Source organism: Asterias rubens, chromosome 6, assembly GCF_902459465.1.
Source record: "Asterias rubens chromosome 6, eAstRub1.3, whole genome shotgun sequence".
NCBI lineage: Eukaryota > Metazoa > Echinodermata > Asteroidea > Forcipulatida > Asteriidae > Asterias > Asterias rubens.
The window spans coordinates 14,911,230-14,938,623 of NC_047067.1; the positions used below are offsets into that span (position 1 = coordinate 14,911,230).

Genomic DNA, 27,394 nt, shown 5'->3' on the forward strand with positions numbered 1-27,394 from the left:
AATCCACGGAAAGGAAAAACGCAAACGAAACCCTTTACCAGTGATCATGTCATGGAACGCCAAAGAGGCAATTAAAAAACGGTAAAGGGTTTACCGGGTTTGTATTTCGTTTTTTCTTTTGAAGATAAAAAAAAAACGGTAAAGGGTAAAGGGTTTGTTTTTCCCTTTTTCCATTTTGAAGATTAAAAAAGGGTAACGGGTAATGGGTTTGTTTTTCCCTTTTTCCTTTTTGAAGATAAACAAACGGTAAAGGGTAACGGGTTTGTTTTTTGTTTTTTCTCTTGAAGATAAAAAAAAAGGGTAATGGGTTAAGGGCTTGTGTTTCCCTGTTTCCTTTTTGAAGATTACAAAAGGGTAACGGGTTGAGGGTTTGTTTTTCGTTTTTCCTTTTGAAGATTAAAAAAGGGTAATGGGTGAAGGGTTTGTTTTCCCTTTTTCCTTTTTGAAGATTAAAAAAGGTAGCGGGTAGAGGGTTTGTTTCTCGTTTTTCCTTTTGAAGGTTAAAAAAAGGGTTATGGGTACAAGTTTTTTCCCCCAATTTCCATTGTGAAGATTAAAAAAGGGTAACGGTTAGAGGGTTTGTTTTTCGTTTTCCCTTTTTCTTTTTTGAAGATTAAAAAAGGGTAACGGGTAAAGGGTTTGTTTTTCGTTTTCCTTTTGAAGATTATAAAAAAGGTAATGGGTAAAGGGTTTATTTTTCCCTTTTTCCTTTTTGAAGATTAAAAAAGGGTAACGGGTAAAGGATTTGTTTTTCGTTTTTCCTTTTGAAGATTAAAAAAACAAAAACGGTAAAGGGTAAAGGTTTTCCCCCTTTTCCATTTTGAATATTAAAAAAAACCATATTGTAGCTTATGACATATTCGACATTTAATAAAAACGTGACCCCATGACCCTGCCTTCCGGTCCAAAACAGGAACTTTAAATGTAATTTAACTTGTCATCAAGTCATAATTTGTGTGCCATATTGTAGCTTATGGCACATTTAGCAATTTAGCAAAAACGTGCCCCCTTTCTGACCTTCCTTCCGGTCCAAACAGGAAGTTCATATTTAAAAATGTCAACTTCTGAACCGAACCAGGTGGGGTTGGGGCACGAATAAGGGTCCTAAGCTAGAATGAAGGTAAAGGTTAGGGTCGGGTTTAAAATAAGTTTTCGATTCAGTCAGAATGTTGATCAGGTTTAGGTTTTGGGGAACACTTAAAGTCAAATAAGGGCCAGTCAAAGGCGAATGGTCTTATAACTAAAGCCGGAAAACTTCAAAGGGAAAGCTTTGTATTTGACTTAAAGAAACTGGACACTATTGGTTATTGTCAAACAAAGACCAGTCTCCTCACCAGTGTATCTCAGCATACGCATAAAACAACAAACCAGTGACAATTTGAGCTCAATTGGCCGTCGAAGTTGCGAGATAATAATGAAAGAACACTCTTGTCACACGAAGTTGTGTACTTTCAGATGCTTGATTTCGAGACCTCAAAATCTAATTCTGATGAGGTCTCGAAATCAAGTTCGTGAAAAATTACTTCTTTCTCGAAAACTACGTTACTTCAGAGGGAGCCATTTCCCACAATGTTTTATACTATCAACCTCTCCACATACAAGTAAAGGTTTTATGGTAATAATTTTGAGTCATTACCAATAGTGTCCAGTGTCTTTAAAGACGAGCACATAATGTCTAGTTTTTAGTTTCCAAGCAAAAACCCAAAATAATGAATCTGAGATTGTCAATACAATAATGCATACTCTTAGTTGGTTTATTTCAAGGAACTTTTCCATGGCATGGCATAACTAACTTTATATCTATACGGCATTGCAGAACCAAAACACATGCAGTAATAATCTCTCAAACAAACGAGAAGAGTTAAAGATACAATACATGGGGGGGAACAAGCAGCCAAATCTTAGCTTAAGTCAGGTAGCTACTTTTCTCTACTATATTTTGGATTCAATGAAAATACATTTTCCGGTTATAAGTTGTGTATTCTGTAGAACCAGCCAACTGATGTCATTTTTTTCTAGCATCGCCATGTGGAGTTGCGTTTCATAGCTCAGTATATCGTGTACATTTATATTGTTATGTGTAAATACTCCAGCATGGCTGTGATGAAATAGTGACGCCATCTTAGAAAGGTCTCAATTCTGGGGATGAAATAAGTGTCCAGCACAATTTTAAGAATTTGTGGCAAGAATTTTGAATTGAAAAACTGGATTGTCACAAAGACATAAACCAATTAAAATTTCATGAGAGTGGCTTTTAAGAGATTATCAGATTAGATTTTCTGGAGAACCTCATGTAATATGATGTATTCATAATCGGTAGTAATAAACTATGGATTTGAAAAATATTTGACAGCAGCACAGAAATATGTTATTTGAGTGCACAATTATACTCCACTCACAAATATTTTGGTTTCAATGTTTACCTTTTTCTATTACCATCACCATGTAAAACATCTCTGCTCAAGTATCCCATAGGGCTTTATAGGCCTAGCAAGTATTAAAGTAGGCCCCTATCTATCTATAAACATTTCACCAAATATACAAACCAAAACAAAACTAATTCGAAATTTTCCAAAATAAAAACTTATTGATACTATAGAGCAAACACTTAACTAAAACGGAATAATCGAAAAAACAGACTTTAACTGTAATAAAGATGCCAAACGTTACCACCATTCAAACAAGAAAGTTTTTGAAAAAGGCAAGTTCATAAAATACAACTAGTTCATTTAAATGTTCCAGATGATTATGTTTTTTTTTAAGTATAAGTCTCACAGCATTTTCACATGTACATTTTTTCCTGAACAGTTGGTATAAAACATATCAGCATTCCTTGATAGAAAAAAGGCATTTGATTTATTACTGATTCCATAGATCCTTGATTTGATTAAACGTACCTACCAAATTGTATGATACAAGGCATTTCATTTTAAGCAGTTTCGAGAAAGCTCAAAATTTTTATGATAAAAAAAAATTAAGTATCCCATCTCAAGATGATTATGTACAGTAATCCCTCAACCAACGATCAAAATGTAGGTCATAAATATATCGGCACAAACATGTGAAATTATTGGCTAAAATACTCGCGTACAAAGAGTTGGATTGGATAAACAATTTTAGAAGCTTCGCATGATTTCAAAAACTACTTTCTGTCTCGGGAAAATTCCTGTTAGTAAAGATTTGTTTGTCTTAAATGCAAATCTTGTTTTCCTCGGTAAAAATTTATCAAAACTTAATTCGTAAAATCTATCTCTAAAAGCTTTACTCTGAATAATCACGTGAATATTATTTTTCTATACTTTTTCTTTCTGCTATAATACACATTTCATTCTCTAATTGCATTTTAAAAATATAATTCCTTCATCGACATGAAGAATGAACTTCAAACACTCACTCCAAATAGTATTATCCTTCAAACAGCATTCACATTTGAGTACATTGGGTGCGTTCGTTTAGCTTCCCTGGGTCGACCCCGGTCTGCCCCCGGTACGTTCGAATAGCTTTGACGTCATTCCAGGGGCTCACCCGGGTCAGCCCCCAGTGTCCTGCTTGTGGAATGGTTCACTTGGGGGTGACCCGAGGTGCATGGCTTCACCACGAGAGGGCGAGCACGATCGTTCGATTAGTTCTCGTCAGGGGCTCACCCGAGTGAGCACCACGGGGTCGACCCAGGGAAGCTAATCGAACGCACCCATAATAAAAGACAATTCTGCATTTATCATAATGGATTAAAACACCACTCTTATATCAAGACTTTCTGTGTTTGTTAACGGACTCTATACAAAGGCACTCTATTAAACAAAAACATGTTATGATGACATTTGAGAGTTAGCGCTGTTTTGTTGTTATCCAACACTAGCTTTTCATGAAAGCTTCAAATTCACCGAGATTGAAATTTGTCCCTGTAAATACACACACACACACGCACACAATAGGGAAAATCAAACGGGGAAGAAAGGGATAAAAAAAGGTTTTGAAAGAATCTTCATTTTGTGAAATAAGAAGCAGCGGACATGAGAAACACATCCTGCCCAATTTCAAAGAGCTGCTTAAATAAGCACATGAAGCAGCTAAGCACAACAAAACTATGCTTACCAGTAAGGTAACCAGTTAAAGTGCATGATGCACTTATTTGGATATGTAAAACCACAAAATGTTTTCAGTGAAACTATGTTGTGTTAATAATTATGGAAAATGTGCACTTTATATCTGTTCAATGAGAATAAATGTCTGACCATCAGTTCATGTTTGCTAGTAAGGGTTATTCATTCTCCGTAATGGTTCCTTATTTGTATTGGCCCAGATGATACTTCCTTTGAATGCGAATGAGATGCAAATTTTAGAAGTCATTAATTTGCAATGAACAGTTTGGAATAGATGCACTGTGCTGAACTCATGTGAAACATTCACTGCACAAACAAAGCTGTGATGTAAAATTCGCTTCGCATGAACCAATCGCAGGAAGTATGAACCGGGCTTTACTCTTCCAACACTTGTCGCAGTGATATTTGTGTCTCACTTGTCAAGGATTTAAAGGCGCTGGACACTATTGGTTATTACTTACAACAATTGTTCGCATAAAAACTTACTTGGTAACAAGCAATGGAGAGCTGTTGGTAGTATAAAACATTGTGAGAAATGGCCTCTAAAGTTACGTAGTTTTTGAGAAAAAAGCTTTCTCACTCAGATATTAAAAGACTTCATGCCTGATGCACTTTACTAGGCATCTGAAAGTACACAATTTTTTTGCAGCAAGGGTGTTTGCTTTTTCATTGTTCTCTTGCAACTTTGATGACCAATTTAGTCAAAATTTTTACAGGTTTGTTATTTGATGCATACATTGGGATACACAAAGTGAATGACTTGTAAAGTGACTACTGTCCATTTCTTTGTTTGCTACCGTTTATATGGGTCTATTGACTTTGCCTGATTTATCGCATGCACCTTCTTGACCATTCCACCAGTTCCAGTTGGGAGAGGATAATATGAACATTGTAAAGAGTGCTTCCATGCAACAAGGCAATATATTAAGACATTTGCAAAGGCAGAGGACAGGGGTTCGATTCCCACCCGATGATCCCTGTGTTAACAGGACCCAGGAGTTAACCGACAGCTGTGCTTATACACATCGATGTATGGGTCAAACCAAATAATTTGTCTGCCTTCCTGATGCAAATTTAACTGTGGACATTATCGACCTAATCGTTGCGGTACCACTGCTAAAATTTAGGATTCAAACTGCCTCTAGCTACCGGGCAATCTCTCACTCCAGAATAGCAAAGGTCATGGGTTGGAATCCCACCCCAGTAATACCCTGCGAATTTTTTTCATAGGCCACTGGGAAAGTACTGAGTACACATATACAGTTCTGAACTAACATCGGTGTATGGGTAAAACCTAATGAAATTCTTATTCCTGAGAATAAATGTAAAGATTTATTCGTATCTTTATCAGCCTCAACAGATCCGCCCAAGCTACTTGCTACCCATCTGAGACAACTCAGTTCCCTAATGGAGCAGAACATCAAGGGGTAAGCCTTGTAGCATACTAAGCAGATCATCAAGGGGTAAGCCTTGTAGCATACTAAGCAGATCAGTAAGGGGTAAGTCTTGTTGCTTACTAAGCAGATCATTAAGGGGTAAGTCTTGTAGCTTACTAAGCAGAACATTAAGGGGCAAGTATTGTAGCTTACTAGGCAGAACATTAAGGGGTAAGTCTTGTTGCTTACTAAGCAGAACATTAAGGGGTTAGTCCTGTAGCTTGCTAAGCAGAACATTAAGGGGTAAGTCTTGTAGCTTACTAAGCAGAACATTAAGGGGTAAGTCTTGTTGCTTACTAAGCAGAACATTAAGGCGTAAGTCTTGTTGCTTACTAAGCAGAACATTAAGGGGTAAGTCTTGTTGCTTACTGAGCAGATCATTAAGGGGTAAGTCTTGTAGCTTACTAAGCAGAACATTAAGGGGTAAGTCCTGTAGCTTGCTAAGCAGAACATTAAGGGGTAAGTCTTGTTGCTTACTAAGCAGAACATTAAGGCGTAAGTCTTGTTGCTTACTAAGCAGAACATTAAGGGGTAAGTCTTGTTGCTTACTGAGCAGATCATTAAAGGGTAAGTCTTGTAGCTTACTAAGCAGAACATTAAGGGGTAAGTCCTGTAGCTTGCTAAGCAGAACATTAAGGGGTAAGTCTTGTAGCTTACTATGCAGAACATTAAGGGGTAAGTCTTGTTGCTTACTAAGCAGAACATTAAAGGGTAATTATTGTTGCTTACTGAGCAGAACATTAAGGGGTAAGTCTTGTTGCTTACTGAGCAGAACATTAAGGGGTAAGTCCTGTAGCTTGCTAAGCAGAACATTAATGGGTAAGTCTTGTTGCTTACTAAGCAGAACATTAAGGGGTAAGTCTTGTTGCTTACTAAGCAGAACATTAAGGGGTAAGTCTTGTAGCATACTAAGCAGAACATTAAGGGGTAAGTCCTGTAGCTTGCTAAGCAGAACATTAAGGGGCAAGTCTTGTAGCTTACTAAGCAGAACATTAAGGGGTAAGTCCTGTAGCTTCCTAAGCAGAACATTAAGGGGTAAGTCTTGTAGCTTACTAAGCAGAACATTAAGGGGTAAGTCCTGTAGCTTGCTAAGCAGAACATTAAGGGGTAAGTCTTGTAGCTTACTATGCAGAACATTAAGGGGTAAGTCTTGGCTACAGCCTTGTAGCTTGCTAAGCAGAACATTGTGTACTTTTCACTGAAAATGTGTACAAGGCTATAGCCTTATGTGTACTTATAAGTGAAAATGTGTACAAGGCTGCTTTTCACTGAAAATGTGTACAAGGCTATAGCGTTGTGTACTTATCACTGAAAATGTGTACAAAGCTATAGCCTTATGTATTTATCACTGAACATGTGTACAAGGCTATAGCCTTGTGTACTCATCACTGAAAATGTGTACAAGGCTACAGCCTTGTGTACTTTTCACTGAAAATGTGTACAAGGCCTTTTGTATTCATCACTGAACATGTGTACAAGGCTATGTGTACTCATCACTGAAAATGTGTACAAGGCTATAGCCTTGTGTACTTTTCACTGAAAATGTGTACAAGGCTTGTGTACTTTTCACTGAAAATGTGTACAAGGCTATAGCCTTATGTATCTATCACTAAACATGTGTACAAGGCTATAGCCTTGGGTACTTTTCACTGAAGATGTGTACAAGGCTATAGCCTCGTGTACTTTTCACTGAAAATGTGTACAAGGCTATAGCCTTATGTATTTATCACTGAACATTTGTGTAAAAGGCTATGTGTACTCATCACTGAAAATGTGTACAAGGCTTATAGCCTTGTGCACTTTTCACTGAACATGTGTACAAGGCTATAGCCTTGTGTACTCATCACTGAAAATGTGTACAAGGCTACAGCCTTGTGTACTTTTCACTGAAAATGTGTACAAGGCTATAGCCTTATGTGTACTTATCAGTGAAAATGTGTACAAGGCTACTTTTCACTGAAAATGTGTACAAGGCTATAGCCTTTTGTATTCATCACTGAACATGTGTACAAGGCTATGTGTACTCATCACTGAAAATGTGTACAAGGCTATAGCCTTGTGTACTTTTCACTGAAAATGTGTACAAGGCTATAGCCTTATGTATTTATCACTGAACATGTGTACAAGGCTATGTGTACTCATCACTGAAAATGTGTACTTTTCACTGAAAAAGTGTACAAGGCTATAGCCTTGTGTACTTTTCACTGAAAATGTGTACAAGGCTAAAGCCTTGTGTACTTTTCACTGAAAATGTGTACTTTTCACTGAAAATGTGTACAAGGCTAAAGCCTTGTGTACTTTTCACTGAAAATGTGTACAAGGCTATAGCCTTATGTATTTATCACTGAACATGTGTACAAGGCTATGTGTACTCATTACTGAAAATGTGTACAAGGCTATAGCCTTGTGTACTCATCACTGAAAATGTGTACTTTTCACTGAAAAAGTGTACAAGGCTATAGCCTTTTCGTATAACATCAATATTTAAGTGCAAATTTATTTGATACAGATTACCAATCCATGTTTCGTTTTGTGAAGACACATTACTCTTCTTATTTATTTTACAAAAATGTTTCACTTAAAATTATAGTGCAAATAACATTGATTTATTTACAAATATAGTTAAGGCTTCTATTTAATACAGATTTAGTTCAAAAAAGAGAACTAAACCGAGACATTTAATATGTTAGTTTCCACAGAAAATATCCATATTCCACACAAATATTATTAAATTAGATGTTTTGCTTTGTGGAGAAGTTATAGATATGTGCCATCAGTTTAACGACTGGAATTCCACATTGGTACAAATGGAAGACCTATATTAACACAAATGAAAAATAGTTAATCATTAAGGGTAAGTTCATCAACAGAGGTGCATATTATATTGAAAATCAGTTCAATAGTGGGAGAAATTAAGTAAAAACAACAAGTTAGTTCTTGATCACAATATCTGTGTAAGCGAAGATTGCTGCTTAACATGAAGTATACAGACACTGTAACTAACTTCTAACCTTTCAAATACGCTTATGGAAGCATCAACTGTTCTGCTCTGGACGGTAAGCACATTGAGTCAGAACTTGTCTCTCAAAGACAAAGGTTAAAAAGAAAAGTTTCTGGATTCGGTAGTTTCTCAACAAAAAAGAAACACATAAAACTAATACATTTGAAATAATGTTAATCGCAATGTTGCGTCTCCAAACATATTTTTGGTTGTCACACTAAGGGGTGCGTTTTTGGTGGTTTTAACCACTAACTCTTATTTTAGTTGTTTGCCAGTGATAAACCAATGGCCAATGCAACAATGTACTCACATTTGAATCCTACTAAAGTGAACTCTTGTGTATCATACTAGAAAGTTTTATGAGTGCTGTTTTGCTAAAATAATTTTAACAAAAACTTTGTACCTTATAAAACTGAATTTACAAACTAATTCATTGCAGCTAATAATACTGGTTTCATCAATCACAAACACCTTCAGATTAATAGGTCATACTCTTCATAATAATATTGGTTCATTTTATCAAAGTGTTTTGTATCCATCTTTCTTGTGAGTACAATTATTAAAGGCAGTGGACACTATTGGTAATTGTCAAAGACTAGTCTTCACAGTTGGTGTATCTCAACATATGCATAAAATAACAAACCTGTGAAAACCTGAGCTCAATCGGTCGTCGAATTTGCGAGATAATAATGAAAGAAAAAAACACCCTTGTCACACGAAGTTGTGTGCTTTCAGGTGCTTGATTTCGAGACATCAAATTCTAAACTTGAGGTCTTGAAAATCAAATTCGTGGAAAATTACCTCTTTCTCGAAAACTACGTCACTTCAGAGGGAGCTGTTTCTCACAATGTTTTATACCATTCATCTCTCCCCATTACTCGTAATAAAGAAAGGTTTTATGATGATAAATATTTTGAGTAATAACCAATAGTGTCCACTGCCTTTAAACAAGAGTTTCTCGCCAACAAATTTGCCTTCAAAATTCAACGTTTCATTCAGAATGTTGTCTTCATTTAACCACAAACTATATTAAAGTGTTAGAATAAAATTCACTCTAATCATTTGAAACTAGTGACAGCTGCAAACGATTTTTTCCCATTTGCAATCAACTAGGAGAGAGCTTTAGTCCTTAACTTTAAGAGATAACTTTTAAGGGAAGATAGTTTGGCATTAAAATCTGACCATTTCTTCAACAGTCTAAACAACTGGCCTTTACATGATCATACACCTTTGGTAAAATCAAGTATTTAAATGCATCCATTCTTAGTCAGCACCAAATGACGGTGCAAAGAAACAATTATGTGAAATGTTCAGCTTATTTAACAGCAATGTTTCTGCAAAATAACAATGTGCTGTTAGTCCTTACACCAGACAGGTTTCCTAAGGTCAGAACGCAAATAAATTATGTATGTCCCAAATTAGTTCCAATAACTCCTACAAACCCTTTTTTCCCTGTAAATTCCTGTAAATACATTTAGTGCCATGGAATTTTAACAAATTATTCACTGACCTGATTCATCCGACACATGATCATCACAATAATCTTAGTTGAACAATTTTGGGAGTCAATGTTCCAGTATTAAACAGTGTATAGACGATGTGACCTATATTACATTCAAACCGCCCTCTGTTGACAAAACATTGTACAGGTCAGTTTGGCTGGGCAAAAAGACACAAAGTCATGGAAAGATTGCGTGAACTTTCTAGCTACCTGCCAAAACACAAAGGTTTTGCCCGACGGTATGTGCGCGAATCATTTTATGGTTTTCCAGTGACGTCAGAGGTCACATCGTCTATAGTGTGTGCATGTTAGGTGACTCAGTGTTTATGTAATAACAATTAATTTGTAAGTGCAATCTGACTGTCAAAATGGGTGAGCTTTGCACTGGCAGACAATAGCTTGTATGGTGTTGGGGTGCAATTAGTTAATAAAAGCTAGGTCTACCTCTAACTGCATTCAAAGTAGATCAATCAACATAAAATCAGTTCTTCAAATTATGACAGGCAGATAAAAATGCTCAAACTTTAGAATTCAAAAGACAGTTGCATCCTTCAAAACGGATACGAACTCAATTCGGTTCTTTATCCAACATGAAATCAGATTATAATCTCATTTTCAGAAAAGGTATTAATTTGATTCTTGTAAAAGATTCTGCTTGGTGGAGGCAAATCAAATTCACACAGAAATAGAATGCAATAAATAGAATACCACAGATGCAAAAACCCTTGAATCTCCACTCAACCAGTTAATCTTAATACTGGTTTAACTTGTAATAAAATAGCTATGTATTACAAAATATCAACTATAGTTTCTTGCAAAATACAAAATTTAACGTTACCATTTCTTGCAAACAATTCTTCTTAACAACAAGTAAGACTCGATTCAATTGGATTCCCTTGTTTTAGAGGATTTCACCATATGCTCTTTTAGGGCCAGTGATTTTCTTATTCATAACTGCAAATTATAGTTTGACACTCTTAGGTACTGATTGGTAATACAAAAATAAGATCATTGTAGTGATAGACTAAATTAAATTAATTTAATCTAACTTGTTCAGAATAACAATCAAAAATATTTGTATTTAAAGAGTCACCGGTTCCTTGATTCCTTCCATTTTCTCTCAATTCTAAAAGAAAATCATTGGCCATAATGACCCCATTAACAAAAGGTAATCGCAACAATAATCTGGGTTGCGCAATTTTGGGTGTCAATATGTTATCCAGTGTAGTGTCATAGTAAGCCACAAGGCTTATGCCCTTGCCATAATATGTGCAAATTATTTATCTCCCAAAATGACACACCTGGAAAAAGTTTATGGAGGTCAAGTCTTCCCCTATTTAACAAATTTGTTTAAATCGTTAGACATGATTTTCAACAAAAAATAAACAAAACTGAAAGCATACTGTTCCAGCCAGCATCTCTCGCCTAAATCTGTCAACAAAAAGTTGTAAGCAGCCATTTCCGATCATAGGTTTTAAAAATATATATATATTTTTTTCTCCACAAAAAAATATCCACGGTGCCTACATTCATTGCAAATATTTATTAGAAAAACATAAAAAAAAAAAATCAAAAATATAAACCCAAGTCAACTACTGTAGAATAACTTGTTTTGTAATCAGTAGTCAAAGGCTTTTTCATAACATATTTCTCTATTTTCGACATGAGCTTATTTGGCTTTGGGTAACAGCATGTGTGTATCTACTTGCCAGGAAGAGTTGTTAGAGACCTGTCTTTCTTTATTGTACAACCACGGAGTAGATTTACTGAGACTTAAGGAGACTTCTTAGTTCTGAAAAGAACTGTCCTGCTTTTTAATATACTATCCGGCAAGTAGATACTACCTGGCAAGTAGATACACACATATTTATATAAGCTTATTAGTTTATACAAATTCATAAATTCTGTGGGAGTTTCGTAACAAAACATTTCTAACCAAGAGGGTTATAGTTGAGGTTCTACTCTGACAAAAATCTATGAATCACAAACAATTGAAACAGTTTCTATTGAAAACTGTAAACATAAGTATGCTCACTTAATGCAAACAAAAACACAAACAATCCACATTTGACAATCAAAATAAAATCAAAAATTGTAGCGGTTGCTTTTTAGCTAATGCATACTCACTGCATTCGTGTAGGCACAAGTTGATTTACTTAATTAATAACAGCAATATTTTGTTGACAACAATTTGTCAGTGATGAATGGGCTAGTGGTTTGAGGCTAAAACCGAAAACCCCCAAAGCAATCATGGATTGTTTTTTCAGTCAATAACAACAGCACTTAAGAATGAAATGGTGGCGAGTGCAATTCTTTAAGAACATTTGAGTTTTTGTATTTGTTGTTTGTTTTGATGATCTTCCTGTCAAGGGAACTCGGCAAACTCCCATTAGGGGATAGACACACCAAGCTGGCAACAGCCAATCTCTCTCATACAAACATTGGGTTAACGTTTATGGTTATGAAATGTATTAATGACTGCTACTTAATTCTAATTTTGAAACCATTACAATGACAAACACAAAATCAGCTATAAATTAGCGATAGAAACTGGCCAAACATTAAGGAGTTGAAATGCAGGCTATAAAGCACCCGGCTCCACCCCAGGGGAAATCAGGGACTAGATTGATAAAGTAGAAATTAAATATAGGAGGAACAGACAATCCAAACAATCAAAGCATTCTCTAGTTCTCTTGACTGCGTATTGCGCCACAGCACCAAAACATGGTGCTACATGTATGTTAAAGGAGTAGGTATCATAACTCAAAGGTAGTGCCACATACTTTGTAGGAAAAATACTGAATGTTGAAGCGCCTCCAGCGTCACTGAGTGACGGTTATGCGTCTTTATACAAACCCAATATTATCACTATTATTATTAATGAAGGTGTGCCCGAATAGTTTAAGAGGTTTTCATTTCAAGTACATCCTAATGAGAAGCTTCTCAAACTGAGAAATGCCGAGGTTTTGATGGTCAATGACCGTCATTTGCAGTCAAGAAATATTCAGGACATGAATGTGACCTCTGCATTAATTAACAACACAGGAAAATGTACTAACGAGTTGAATAGTCTTTGTAATTAGTCGGTATTTACCAGGTATTTTCCAGTTTCTCATGAGATAACACAATAGCTGACATGGACAGAAGAATATCTCGAAAGGCTAAGTACAGGCCGCGGTGGAGTGGTAAAGCACATCGGACTCAAGATCTGGTGTTGCTAATCAGCAGAGTGTGGGATTGAGTTCCGGTCTTGACAACATTGTGTCCTTAGCCACGAATACATGTACATCTGATGGGGCGTAAAGCCATATTGGTCATGGCAACAGGGCTCACCCTGTGTTTCTGGCATGGTTGGCTGCAAGAAGTTTGTACATTACTTCAACCAACCAATGTGCAGTGTTGTTGACTCCAGTCGCTGACTTGAACTTGAGTCGCCAATTTCATTGACTTGACTTTACCATGACTTTACCAAAATTGATTTTACAACAATAATTCAATTACTGTTAAAAAACAAATGTTGCAAAATCGAGTCAAATGGCAATGACGATGCCGCTGCCGACAAAATGGTTGCATGTGTCATGGATTGAATTTAATATTATTAACTGGTCTTTTAACAGGTTTTTGATTGTACTTAATTTTGTCACAACATCATGGGAATGGGCTTATTTCGGGATACTATGTGACTTGTTACTTTACTTTAAAAGCAGAAATTACTTTTGACTTTAATTGACTCAACCAAAGATGAATTGCGAAAGACTGAACTTGAGAAAACATGACTTAGTCACAACACTGCCAATGTGAAAGTATACTCCAAAAGAGGTTTCTACACAGAAGATGATGATTTTCATGTTAAATACATGTAATGGTTGGCTTGTACATAATCTCAAACTCATGTTTCCAATAACCAGTACACCAGAGCAAGTCCCACCACGGTCCTGAGTGTAGTCCAAAGTTCCTGCATTTCCTTGAAAAAATTATACCCTGAGTAGCAGAGAGGAGTGTTTGTCATAAGGGCTAGTAAACTACACATACACAGACCTGTATGCTTCGTTTTTGAAAGGGCAAAGGCACCAAGGCATTTTCTCCTTGGTAAAGTGCACCCTATGAGGAAGTTGTAAACTTCTACTGGAGCATTTCATGACCAGGGAGCATGGAGGCAATCGCCTCCAGTGCCTCCATGAGGTATCAGGGATGCATACACAAGATGGAATGAGTACAGCTCTAGTTGGCTAGCGTACATGGTTGATATTTCTTGCGATTGACTGGGAGCAATTGTAGAACAAGTGGAAGAAAGCAATAAACATCTCAAGACTCTGGAAGCAACTTTACTTGACCTCAGTCTTTATCTTGCAGCATCTGTTCTTGTAGTAGATCTTTCAGCTGCTCAATCTCTTTATCTTTAGCCTGTACAAGAGAAGAAGAGGATCATAAGTAACTTCTAATGTACACAGGTTTAAAAGGAGGATCATCCAAAAGGCATGTTCCCCAAATTAGGGACAATTTCATGGAGCTGCTTAAGCACAACATTTTGCTGAAGCAAAAAAATCCTTGCTTCAAGTAAAACCAGATTACCAGCAAAGACTCCACTCATTTGTTATGCTAAGTAAACAGCAGCTTTATACAAGTTACAAGCAATGTATATGGCATGAAGTTTTGGCCAGTAACATGTGTAAGTTACAAAACTAAGAGAGGTTTTGCGGTAACACCATGTGAACGTCTTTTTTAAGTAGTGTTGGTTGTGAAAAGAACAGGTGGTTAACAAATCAATGTTGCATTTTCAGGGCACAATGATCGTAACGATGAGTCGTTACCACCGGTTCTTTTCAGAACCAACACTACTCAATACAGATTTCTTTTTACAAGGTGTTACCGCAAACCTCTCTTATTTATACTTTAACCATGCCAATTTTCAAATCCTATCGACTACAAAAGAAATTGCTTGCAATACAAATACTTTCTCAACTTAAATGTATTGTGAGTAGCATATCACTGAGTCACAGACTATTGTCAACTACAGTATGCCTAGTTTCATTGGCATTAATACATACTCATACATTCACTGAAAATGCACTAATGGCCCAATGTAAACATTGAACTGCAAACAAACACACTGAAAATGTAAACATGCAAATCAGGGCCAAATTTCATAGAGCTGCTATTAAGCAGAAAAATTTGTTTAGCATGTTTGCCTTGATAAAAACAGGATTACCATCCAAATTTTCACGTGATTTTCAGGATAAGCAAACAACAGCTGAATACCAGACTAACAAGCAATATGCAACAAATGAAAATTTGGTTGGTAATCCTGTTTTTACCAAGGAATAAATTTCTTGCTAAGCAAATTTTTGTGCTTAGCAGCACTATGAAATTGGGCCCTGGTTTGATGAATTTGCTTCATGTCTTTGTGGTAAAAGGTAATTTGAAGTAATTCATGGTGCATGCACAAACATGGGCCATGATCAAACAATCTTCCAAGCAATTTGTGGAAGTGTCGTGGCCAACGTTAAGAGCACCAAACTCAAACTCTGGTGTTTCTGTTCACCAGATCTTGGGTTCAAGTCCCAGTCGTGACACTTGTGTCTTTAAGCAAGACACTTAACCATTGCTTTGTCCTTAAGATGGGATGTAAAGCCATTGGTCCTGTGATGTTTTGTAACGCACGTACAAGAACCCAGTGCACTTTAAACTGAAAAGAGTAGGGGTCTGCCCCAGTGTTCCTGGTTTGATTGGCTGCATGTTGCGCCACAGCACATTGTTAACCATCACACGGTGCTTTAAAGGAGCAGGTCTCATAGTTCAAATTGTAGCTCCACATACATTGCAGGAAAAATACTGTTTCTTTGATATGCACCTTAGAGATGTAATAAAACGCTTTATAAAAACTGAGTATTAATAAAATGACAATGATCAACTTGTGTGTTATTTAAATGAACGTTACAGAATTGGTAAGAAACAAAAAACATGAAGATCACAGATTTACATAAAACTTACACGGTCTAATGATGATGATAGTAGAAAACATCCCTTGAAATATTTCTGTCTGAAATTTCATATTTGATGAGAAACCAAATGTCTAATTTCGCGTTTGGAGTTTATCGTTCAGGGAGCGTTTTATTCATTTTTGTTTTGGCATTGATGCAATGCAAAATTTGTGATCGGTTTTTCACTATTCTCTCGTGACCCAGATGGCCGAACGATCTTAAACTTCTACAGGTTTGTCAGTTCATGTATATGGTGGATTACATAAAGTGCTTACACTGCCAGCAACATTTTTGCAAGCAAAAACAATTCTGTAATGTTCCTTTAACCAAGTCTAATGGTCACCAACGTAACATTTTTATTACTCATGTTTGATTTATGTTGTGCAATATTGAGTAACTATTTATTTTATACTATCAATAGCTCCCCATTGCCTGTTACCAAGTAAGTTTTTTTGCTAACAATTATTTTTTTTAGTAATTACCATTATTGTCCAAAGCCTTTCAACACATTCAAAATGTTTTTAAGACTTAAGGGAATTTGCTTTTTCAATTGAATGTATTCATCTCAGAATGAAGAATATTGAATAGATTGCCTGAGGGGAAAACAGCGTACAAAACCATCACGTATGGAATAAGGGATGATTTAAAGGAATGGTGCACGTTTGGTAATTGTCAAAGACCAGTCTTCTCACTTGGTGTATCCCAACATAAGCATAAAATAACAAACCTGTGAAAATTTAAGATTAATTGGTCATCCAAGTTGGGAGAAAATGATGAGAGAAAAAAACCCTTGTTGGACGAATTTGTGTGCTTTCAGATAGGAATAAAAGACTTCTGGCTAGAAGTTTCTTATTATTTTAGTGAGAAACTACCTCTTTCTCAAAATCTTTGCTACTTCAGAGGGAGCCATTTCTCACAATGTTTTATACTATCAACAGCTCTCCAATGCTCGTTACCAAGTGAGTTTTTAAGTTAATATTTGAGTAATTACCTAACGTGTACCTTCCCTTTAAAGAATGTCAGTTACAACAAAATAACAAAGAAAGGTCCAAATAACGTACACAAGCTAAAAATGGTTGATATGAACGGTTGCACTTCACAGAAATTTCGTTTTGTACACAAAAATCATCGGCACTCATCCAGTATGCAGGAATGATGAGCACTTGTTTCATAGCTTTCCTTCCAGTCGTGGTCAAAAAACAATTCCAACATTTTTCCACATCAATAATGAGTTTTAGAAATGAATCATTTGTTACATGAAAAGTTGCTATCTCGAAGTGATTACATGCGGAGACAAATGTCAGAATTACAATGCGTGCAAATGATGATTGGAAGTTAGTAGTGAATGCACAAACCAATGTTAGCAGTGAGTACAATCCTATTCACATTGACATCAATGCATAACCTTACGGTACAACATTCTGAGAGTCAAACAAACACATTGTTTCCGCACCACAAAATGCATACGGGAAATTTGAAATTTCTATGACAAGTTGAAATTTCCTGACAATATTAAGTTTCATGGTAAGTGGAAATTTTCATGACAACTTGACATGTCCATGAAAAGTTAAAATTTTCAAGGTATTGTTGAAACTTGTCATCATCAATGACAAATTTCAACAGAACAAACCTAAAAGAAATGCCTGAAAATCGACTGACGGACTCTCAGAATGCTGAATAAATATAGCCAACTGATGTCTCTACAAAAAGCCTGTCAACAAAACACAAATGAAAACAGAAAACTAAACAGTGCAAACCACACAACAACAATCTAGAAGTGCCTACGACATAACGGCACAAAATGGAAGCAAACAACGATGTTGGCAAAGCCCACCTGGAGTTGTCGTTGGAAGAGTTGAGTGTCCAGCTGTAACTCCTGTCTGAGCTCGGATATGATAGCTTGTTTCATCTGATTGTAAAAAATCATTGGAGGGATGAAGGAATAACAAAAACAAACCGATGTGGCAGGAGATTCTGTACCCCCAGAGATTCTGTGTGTGTCTCCCCCCCCCCCCCTCGTACGTCGAACTATGTACAAACTACTTCTGATAGCGCCCTCTATTGAAACATCCTCCTTCAGCCTATGTAAGTTTCCCATTTGGGGGACAGAATCTCCTGGAATGTCATGACCATGGCTTTGGGTTGGGTTGCTACTAAAATGGCTAACGTTTGTTTATTCACCATCTACAATGGAGCCACAAATGTTACATTAGCAGAAATTGAGGAAAATAAACCTTTTACCTCAACTACTCTGGAAGAAAAATCTGTTGGCAGAAGATAGAAATATATCTGTGTGATAGATAGATTTTAATATATACTTGGTTTGGGGTAACACCATGTGTGTTTCTAATTGCCAGTTAGACTTTGTTGCTTATCTTGCTTTATATTCAACTATACCACTGAGTAAATTTTCTAAATTCAAGAGACTTCTCAGTTCTGAAAAACTGTCCTGCTTAATAACTTTTACCAGGATGGAAGGGGGAAAATCGGCTGGGACTACTGCTTAAGCACCTAATTTACCTTTAGTGGATTCAAGGGGACTCATTTTAAACTTCACTATTGCGGAGTGAGTTTTTACATGTAAAATGGTCTCAACGTTGCGACTAGCTTGCTCTATTCATCATCAGAATTTAAACAAACTGAAATGTAATGGAGTCTTAAACATGGCTCCTTTACCTTCACTTACATACTATACATATTTGTGTGTGAGTCTGCAAGCTCGAGTATGAATGGACAAATTACACCTCAACTACTTGCCTTTTATTTAATATCCTCTTCATTCATTAGAGCAGAGGTGCGGTTTTTGTTTTGCCTTAAGGCTTTTGTACAAACAAGATTTCAAACCAAAAAACAACAAATATTAATTGGTACTCATTGTATTGCTTTCATAAAAAAAAAAAATTCTGAAAATAACTGGAAGTTTTTGATTGACAGAGTTGCACTATCGTTACTATGGAAACGACACCATAATTATAAAGACCAGGGGGCATCTGTAATGCAGATGAATAGAGACAACTCTAATTTAGATAATTACACATCTGGAAACTAGATTGATGAACTGAGATACATTCCATGAAAACAAAACAAAAACAAAAACATTTGCTGACTAATTTTGTGTATATTTTGTACTACCAGTTCAATTGTTTCTATTTTCCAACCCCCCCCCCCCCACCCTTTGTCTCCCTGTTCACTGTTTACCCGTTGTTTTTTATGTGTGCTTTCTGATTCTGTATCTCTCGTTATTCATGTATTTCCACTTCGGTGCTTATGTTACACTCAAATACCTGTTCATCGAGATAGACTATGTTAGGGTCTAATAGGAGGCCGTTTACTATTTTTTAGTTATCTGTTGTTACATCTCAATCGTTTGAGTACCTACTCCTAACCATTCAAACTGGCATTGGGCGAGGTCTGTGGAATAGTGGCAAGACATCTGCTCTAGCAATTCATAGGTTGTGGGTTCGAATCCCTCCCAAACAATTGCCTGTGAATATTTTTCACTTATCTCGGGATAGTACATCACTTAATATACACACACCGGCATGACTTCACAATTTGCCAGCATTTAAATGTGATGTAATGGTGCAGCCTCTCCCTCAACCAACCACCCCCTAGTTTTTGCATTTCCAAAGATCGTTTTTGTTCTTTGCCAATACAACAACCCACTGAACTCTGTTCTGTATCGAAGATTGATAAACAAATATAATTAAACAAAACAGAACATGAACCACAAAACTGGTTCACTCAAACTCTAAATGACACAATACTTTAAATTACCTGGTCAGTTTTCCTTGTGGTTTATTATTTGACAATAAAATAAACTCTGACTTTTCTAAAAAGCCTGTCCTTGTAGTATCCCACGAGATCCACTTTAAAAATGTCTGTGCTCATTTTTTCTTTCTTCGTTTTCCCCTTTTTTTATTCTTCTTTTCCCCCCAACTCAAAACCTTGAGATAGTTCCTGCAGGATTTTAATCCGATGAGAGTGTCTGTATTGTGACATTCTCCTTAAAGGAACACGTTGCCTTGGATCGGACGAGTTGGTCTATTAAAAACGTTTGAAACCGTTTGTTATGAAACGCATATGGTTAGAAAGATGTTTTAAAAGTAGAATATAATGATCCACACAAGTATCACTCGAAATTGCACGGTTTTCCTTTTACGTCGCGAACTATCACGGTCGGCCATTTATGGGAGTCAAAATTTTGACTCCCATAAATGGCCGACTGTGTTAGTCGACAGGGTAAAAAGAAAACAGTGCAATTTCGAGGCATATTTGTGTAGATTATTGTATTCTACTTTTACAATATCTTTCTAACCATATACATTTTACAACAAACGATACAGAACGATTTTCAAAGACCAACTCGACAGATCCAAGGCAACGTGTTCCTTTAAGTCAAAATATTTCTTGGCTGTTCAGTAAAATCTAAGACCTAAACGAGTGGAAAAAGCTGTGAAATTACGCCCTTCTCTCAGAGGATCTGAGGAAGGACATTTGAAGGGTAATAAGAGGCTTTGTTACTACTCAACGCTAGCTTCCACAGTCCGCAAATCCGTAATTTGAGGAGACTTGTATTATTTTGAACAAAAAAAGCAATTTCATATTTCATAGATTGATACCTGCGTTGAATTCCAACTTCACAAATAAAATTGTATCAAAATTTGTGCAACCTATCTTATTTTATCTTATGTTACACTTATTTTAAGTGGCTGTAAAATAAAGGGTAGATCAAAGTTAAAATTTCTGCCCCACTACATTTACAGTGTCTTCATTTTTTTTTTATTCTTTGTATTAAAGGCAGATGACACTATTGGTTATTGTCAAAAACCAGCCTTCACAGTTGGTGTATCTCAACATATGCATAAAATAACAAACCTGTGAAAATTTGAGCTTAATCGGTCATCGAACTTGCGAGATAATAATGAAAGAAAAAACTCCCTTGTCACACGAAGTTGTGTGCGTTAAGACGGTTGATTTTGAGACCTCAAGTTCTAAATCTGAGGCCTCGAAATCAAATTCGTGTAAAATTACTTCTTTCTCAAAAACTATGTCACTTCAGAGGGAGCCGTTTCTCACAATGTTTTAAACCATCAACCTCTCCCCATTACTCGTAATCAAGAAAGGTTTTATGCTAATATTATTATTTTGAGTAATTACCAATAGTTTCCACCGCCTTTAAAGGGAAGGTGTAGGTTTGGTTATCACTCTTCAAATGAATGGCAATAGAAACTTTGGGTTAGAAGCCTACTACAGCTTTTCATAGTATAAAACATCTTGAGAAACACTTCAAAGTTTTGTGGTTTTATCCAAACAAAATTGAAGTCAAAAGATATCAGTTTTATGCACCAAATTTGAATCTGGAAAGCATTACCGCAGGAATGCTTCTCAGATTGTGAATTCCTATTGTTCTTTTACTATGACAAATCAGCTAAAAATTTCGGCAATATGTCAAAAAATGCAACTTTTGAAATGAAAGTTTTCACACTTTGTTATATAGTACATCTACATGTTCATTTAAAAAACAATTTATCTAAATCCAAATGCTCATCAAGTCAAACAAATATCTTCATAAATATACTAGAAGGATATTTCAAGTTATACATTGGTGATCAGCTTGGTTGACAGTCTCAATACAGAATATTTCTCGACACATTTCAAGGGTGTCAGTGTGTGCATCGATACGGTCTCTAGGCAACCAACTGTGCCAGTTAGTCTTCAAAGACGTCTTGCGTTCGGTAAGTGACGGACTGAACCAACAATACAAAAGAACTCTTCAAGTACACAAGGACTTCCCATTGATTACTAAGCGAGACAGAAAATGCTGAATTTGTTTTGCACACATGGCGGCTGGCTAAGATCAAATGTTCTGACCGTTAGCATCAAATACAAAATCCAATAAGAATATCCGCGGACTTCCTACAACTATTTAGCGAGACATAAAATGCTTTAAATTTGTATTGTTCACTTGGAAGCCGGGCTGTTAGCATCGAATTAAAAACCTGTAATTGCTCGTTAATTGAATCAAGCTAACCTTGACTGAGTTGAGAATTCCTTTTGCTGCGATCTCTTCATGACTACTTTGTTTTCACGTGTGACACACTTCCATACCATCAAAAAGTCTTTATCCTTTAACCTATTTTCCTTTGTTCCTGCGGTGTGTTTTTAAACACTAATTTAATTTTCTTAATTGATTCTTAGAATCAAAAATCCTCAACAGGCAAGGATAGGATTTTATCTTGAAAGCTTTTAGTCATACTTTGAAGTGCTAAGGAGGATAGATAATGTACTGGTCTCATTCAACAATAATAAGACAAATAATATATAATGAAAAACATGGCAGAGGGCCAAAATGAAGCACATATTAAATTTCAGAGATGCTTACTGTATTCCAAACATTTTTAGTTATTAAAGGAAACTGAAATGAACATTAAAGAATTTTTTTTGCTAACAAAACAGTTGCTGGCAGTGTAATCGGTTTATGTGATCCACCATACACAAAAACTGACAAACCTGTAGAGGTTTGAGATCGATCAGCCATCTGGGTCAAGAGAAAAAAAATGAGAAATTGATTACCATATTTGGTAAAAAAAACAAAAACAAAAAACGCTCACTGAGCGCTTAACTCCAAACGGAAAATTTGGTTTATTTATTTCTCATCAACATGTCTCGTAGGTTTATTTATTTATCATCAAAATATGACATTTCAGACGAAAAATATTTCAAGGGATGTTTTCTACTTTCATCATCATTAGACCGCGTAAGGTTTATATAAAAATCTGTGATCTTAAATGAGTTTTTCCTTACCAATTCTGTAATGTTCCCTTAAGGATAATGTTTTTTTTGGAAGTGTGCCAAAAAGCATGCGTACAAATTGTTTTGTACAGAGTTCTTTTAGTATGGCATCATCCAACACAGATCACTCCAGAACTGCAGCTCAAAACAACAAACTTATTCACTTCATCTGTGGGTCACTTTCATAACAAAAGTGCAAATGATTCTTAACTATTTCTTCTAGTCTACATAAGTTGATATCATCAGAGTGAAGCACCCCATTGGTTTTATTTAACTTTTTTTGTTTCTTTTAAGCAGCGCCGTCTTTAATTTTTTTCTTCTCCAACTGCTTGCTCCCTGGTTTAATGTCAAATTTATATTTCCTTGTGTTTTCCCTTTTCAATTTTGTCGCCTTGTTTTTCCTATTGCCTTGTTAATTTTAAAATTTACATACTCTAGTTCAGAAAATGAATTCTGGAAAAGTAAATAAAGGTTTGATGTTTTACACACTTGGCTTCATGGGAGGGGGAGGGGGGAGAGGGGGGTGTAGGTTCCAATGAAGTAAAGCAGGGGTTGTTTTTTACCTCCAAGACAAGACAAAGCATCAATAACAAGATGTTTATGTGAACAAGCCCAACATCCTCAGGTCTGAGTCCAATAAAACTTAACATTTCAGGCTTTAGAAGAAAATTAAGCATCAAGAATTCCCTGAACAAATTGTGATTAGCAATGTGAATTAAAAGTACAGCCAAACAGTTACAAAGCAGGGTGCTTCATGTATTAGCAAAAGAGGTTAGTTGCAACAGAAATGCCAATGATATCATTTCCCCACCAACAGCATTCATGTATGTTACAGATACAGAAATTTCAGCTTGTTGTTTGTCATGCACCCTTTTACCTTGATGGACCCTTTCAGATGCAACCAGGGTTTGCCCATAACCTTTCAGTGACTAGCCAGCAAAACCAGTCAGCTTGTCCTTTAAATAGACTCTTGGTTTTTTTCATTAATCCATATTTCAAATGAAATAGGGATGCTTTACCAACACTGAACTAGCCAGCAGGACAACTTGGAGCAAGTTCGAGTGCGCACCGTGGTTGACTAAAGGTCGACTATTTTGACTCGACCATTGGTTGACCACTGTGTCCGACCATTTGGAACCAGCCTAATGACCATGGTTTCTTCACTGGCCCCAATAGCCTGTTCCATGCTAACACGGGTAAAGCGCAGAGGGGAACCAGTGACACTAGCGAAAGGCAATGGAAGTGTTGAATACTGTGGTACCGATGGTTGACTAGACTTTCAAATGAGTCGTTTGAGTAAGTAACGTCACTGTGCATGCACAATGCTGGTCAGTAGTCAACTAAATGTGCGCAGTCAAACTTGCTCTTGGACGGGTCCTCAGGTGTTTTAACTGGCATTTGGCCAGTGGACCACTGATAATGGAGAATGCTTATCACGCAGTTTGTTAGTACTCACCTCTTTCACAGCACAGTTCATTTCTCGTCTCGCTGCCTCTCGCTGCTGCTGGACCTCCAACCTCAATGATCTCAACGCATCCATCATCTCTGTCTTATCATCGCCGCCATCTTGATCTGCCACCCCCTCCTCACAGACAGACTCCGCCCATTCCCCACTACCCACAGCGGAGAGATCTGGTATGGTAGATGCCTCAGAGGGTGATGAGAGAGGGTGGGTTGTCTCGACATCATTGAGAATCCGTCTCAGGGAACGTTGCTCATCAAGTAACTTCACCATCTGGGTAAAGAGAAATGCATAAATAGTTTTGGCATAACAATTAAAAACATGGTTGAGTATACGTTTCAATCTAGGTTCGATGTTAATTATTATTTTTGTCAAGTACAAAACTCAAAGGAACCTTACTTGGTAAAACACTTCTGGGTTAAACAAAGAAAAGTTTATTAAAGTGGGATTTGGAGCTACAACCTCCGGACTCTTTGTTGAACCCCACATTATTTACAATTTTACCTATTATTTTTTTAAATTTGTGTGACCTTTCTCTATCCTCTAACCCAAGTTAGGAAACTTCCAGATTAACTTGTTTCATGACAAGCAAGATCACTATAACAATTACTGTTTACTACAATGGCCAAAAAAATATTGGCCAGAAGACAAAAGAAGTGAATCAGACCGTTTTTTAAAGAATCCATCAAGCTTGGAAAATTGTGAAGATAGGATACAAGGTTTTCTTACCTCTTGTATTATTTCTGTATTACAGTCTGTTGCCATCACAACGTCATTGTCAAATTCACTCTACATTGAGAGAAAACAAAACAAAGTCAACAAATAACTTATAACATATGATTAATTGTTAATAAATATCTGATTATTTGACATCTACGGGTCAGCCTCAAATTCATTCCAAATTAAACAACAGACCAAAACAATGACTGGTTCTTTTATAGTGCTTTTTACAATAACATCTCAAGGCGCTTTACATTAGTGCCCTGGTCATTGGGCCAATAACATTCCTTTAATCTTTCTCGGCTCAGGGGAGTATATACAGCCAAGGTGTGGCGCTGAAGACTGGCTTTTTCATACACATTATCAACCTCCACCCTCGCAGGTACACATTTATACCCCTGGGTGAAGAGAAGAAATTATAAAATATAGTAAAGTATCTTGCTCAAGAACACAATTGTCATGATTGGGATTCCAACCCACACTCCGAAGACTACACCACAAGAACTTTGTTTTATTGGTGTGCGTGTGGGCTGTAAATTTTATTTTCAATGCTTTAGTATGCCCTCATAAATGAGGGTCTCCCACATCCTGTAATTGTTTGTTAATCTTTTCTGTTTTATCAAATTTGTTTTCCCTTTTTTGCTATCATTGTTTTTGTCATATGTTCAGTTTTTAACTGCTAGGGTTTCTCTCTTTAGCTGGTTTATTCCATAGTGGGGTTTTAATGTATAAGAGGGTTCCCCAACACCCTGTGCATTTTTTAAGGGTCTTTTAGTGGTTTATCTAATATTTATTTTTACTTATTGTCGTCTTCTGATGTAATGTTATTTTGTACCCTGCGGTGGTGCAATTTTTGTGTGTTTTATCTATGCTATTTTTATCAATATTGTTATCTTGTAATGCCACATTATTCAGCTTCGTGCTGCCAGTTGGTTTTTTAATAAAAATGAATGAATGAATGAATGAATGAATGATTTGATGCTCTAAACCACTCGGCCATGACAATGTAAATAAGACTAAATACAACCATGTGTTTTTTTAACACACATTAATGTGTTATAAGCACTAAATACTCAGCGCTTTCCCAGAGTCATGGAAAAAACAATACATACGTGTACATACACTGTACTACTCGGTCAAGATTACAAGTTAGTTCAAAATGCAGCCATTCTAAAGTTCAATGACTGATCTGACTTAATGATTATAGTAAAGGACAAATTATTCCATGATTGAGTTTGATAAGCAGTGCATCTCTCCACACAACAGATGACCATTAACTGCCATCAGTCCCCCCCCCCCCTCTTCCACACAGCCCCCCCCCCTCCCCAGGCAGATCTGAGGATACTTGGCAGAGAAAAGCTACTAGAATTGTTCATCACTTGTTATTATCAATCCATTACAAAGCCAACTTGCTCCGAGCAAAATAGCAACTCCTGGACAACAATCTTGACCAGAACAAAAGTGACGTCTAAGCATTGTAGATCTTTTATCAAGCTACAAGGACCCTGTGGCGAGCATTTAAGACACAATTGCACTTAAAAGCTTTTCACACTTTATTTCAAGGATTATTCTTTGCAGGTAACATTTCGATTAGTGTGAACTTTATCATTTGAGGTTTGAGACAACTTGTAATCATTTATCATTGCTTCCAAAATGTCAGGGATAAATTTGCTTTCATTTTCAATTACTAACTATGGTCCTTAGTTTTTTAGCTTAAAGGGAAGGTACACGTTTCGGAATTGTCAAAGACCAGTCTTCTCACTTGGTGTATCCCATCATAAGCATAAAATAACAAGCCTGTGAAAATTTGGGCTCAATCGGTCATCGAAGTTGGGAGGAAATGATGAAAGAAAAAACACCCTTGTTGGACGAATTTGTGTGCTTTCAGATAGGAATAAAAGATTTCTAGCAAGAAGTCTTTTATTATTTTAGTGAGAAATTAATAACGTGCTGTCATTTAACATTTATACCTGAACCCGCTGGCAGAGGTCAAGGTCAAGGTCAGAGATTGCCTTTTCAAATCAAATCAGACAGTGACAGTCCAGGGTTTAACACTAGAAACAAACTTGCACTATGTACATACGACTGATAGGACTGTGGCGTGTCGTGGCCGAGCGGTTCAGAGCACCATACTCTCAAGCTCTGGTGTTTAAGAGTGTCGGCTCGAGTCCAGGTCGGATACCTGAGCAAGATACTTTACCATAATTGTTGTTTTCCTTCAGATGGGACATTAAGCCGAAGGTCCTGTGTACTATGATTGGTAGTGCAAGTAAAAGAACTCACAACACTTATCATGGGAGAGTAGTGGTTAACCCGGGTGTGTCTTGTTCACATCGGCACTGTTGTTTAACAGCTTTCCTAAGGGTTCCTCAAGGTTGCGAGCTACAGTGATTAA

At 36.6% G+C, this 27,394-nt stretch overlaps 1 protein-coding gene across 2 annotated transcripts in view; it reads right to left on the bottom strand.

Moving 5' to 3' along the window:
• Positions 1-9,418: 9,418 nt before the first annotated feature.
• LOC117291215 overlaps positions 9,419-27,394 on the bottom strand; it is a 100,369-nt gene continuing 82,393 nt past the window's right edge. Inside the window, exons 11-14 of one of the 2 annotated variants that reach the window (XM_033772815.1) lie at positions 25,009-25,068; positions 24,274-24,552; positions 17,857-17,931; positions 9,419-14,445 (exon numbers count right to left, since the gene is read on the bottom strand). In XM_033772815.1, coding sequence (XP_033628706.1) covers positions 14,377-14,445; positions 17,857-17,931; positions 24,274-24,552; positions 25,009-25,068 — 483 coding nt within the window. In that variant the 3' untranslated portion in view covers positions 9,419-14,376. The remainder of the gene's footprint in view (positions 14,446-17,856; positions 17,932-24,273; positions 24,553-25,008; positions 25,069-27,394) is intronic. The other variant, XM_033772816.1, reaches the window with a different exon arrangement.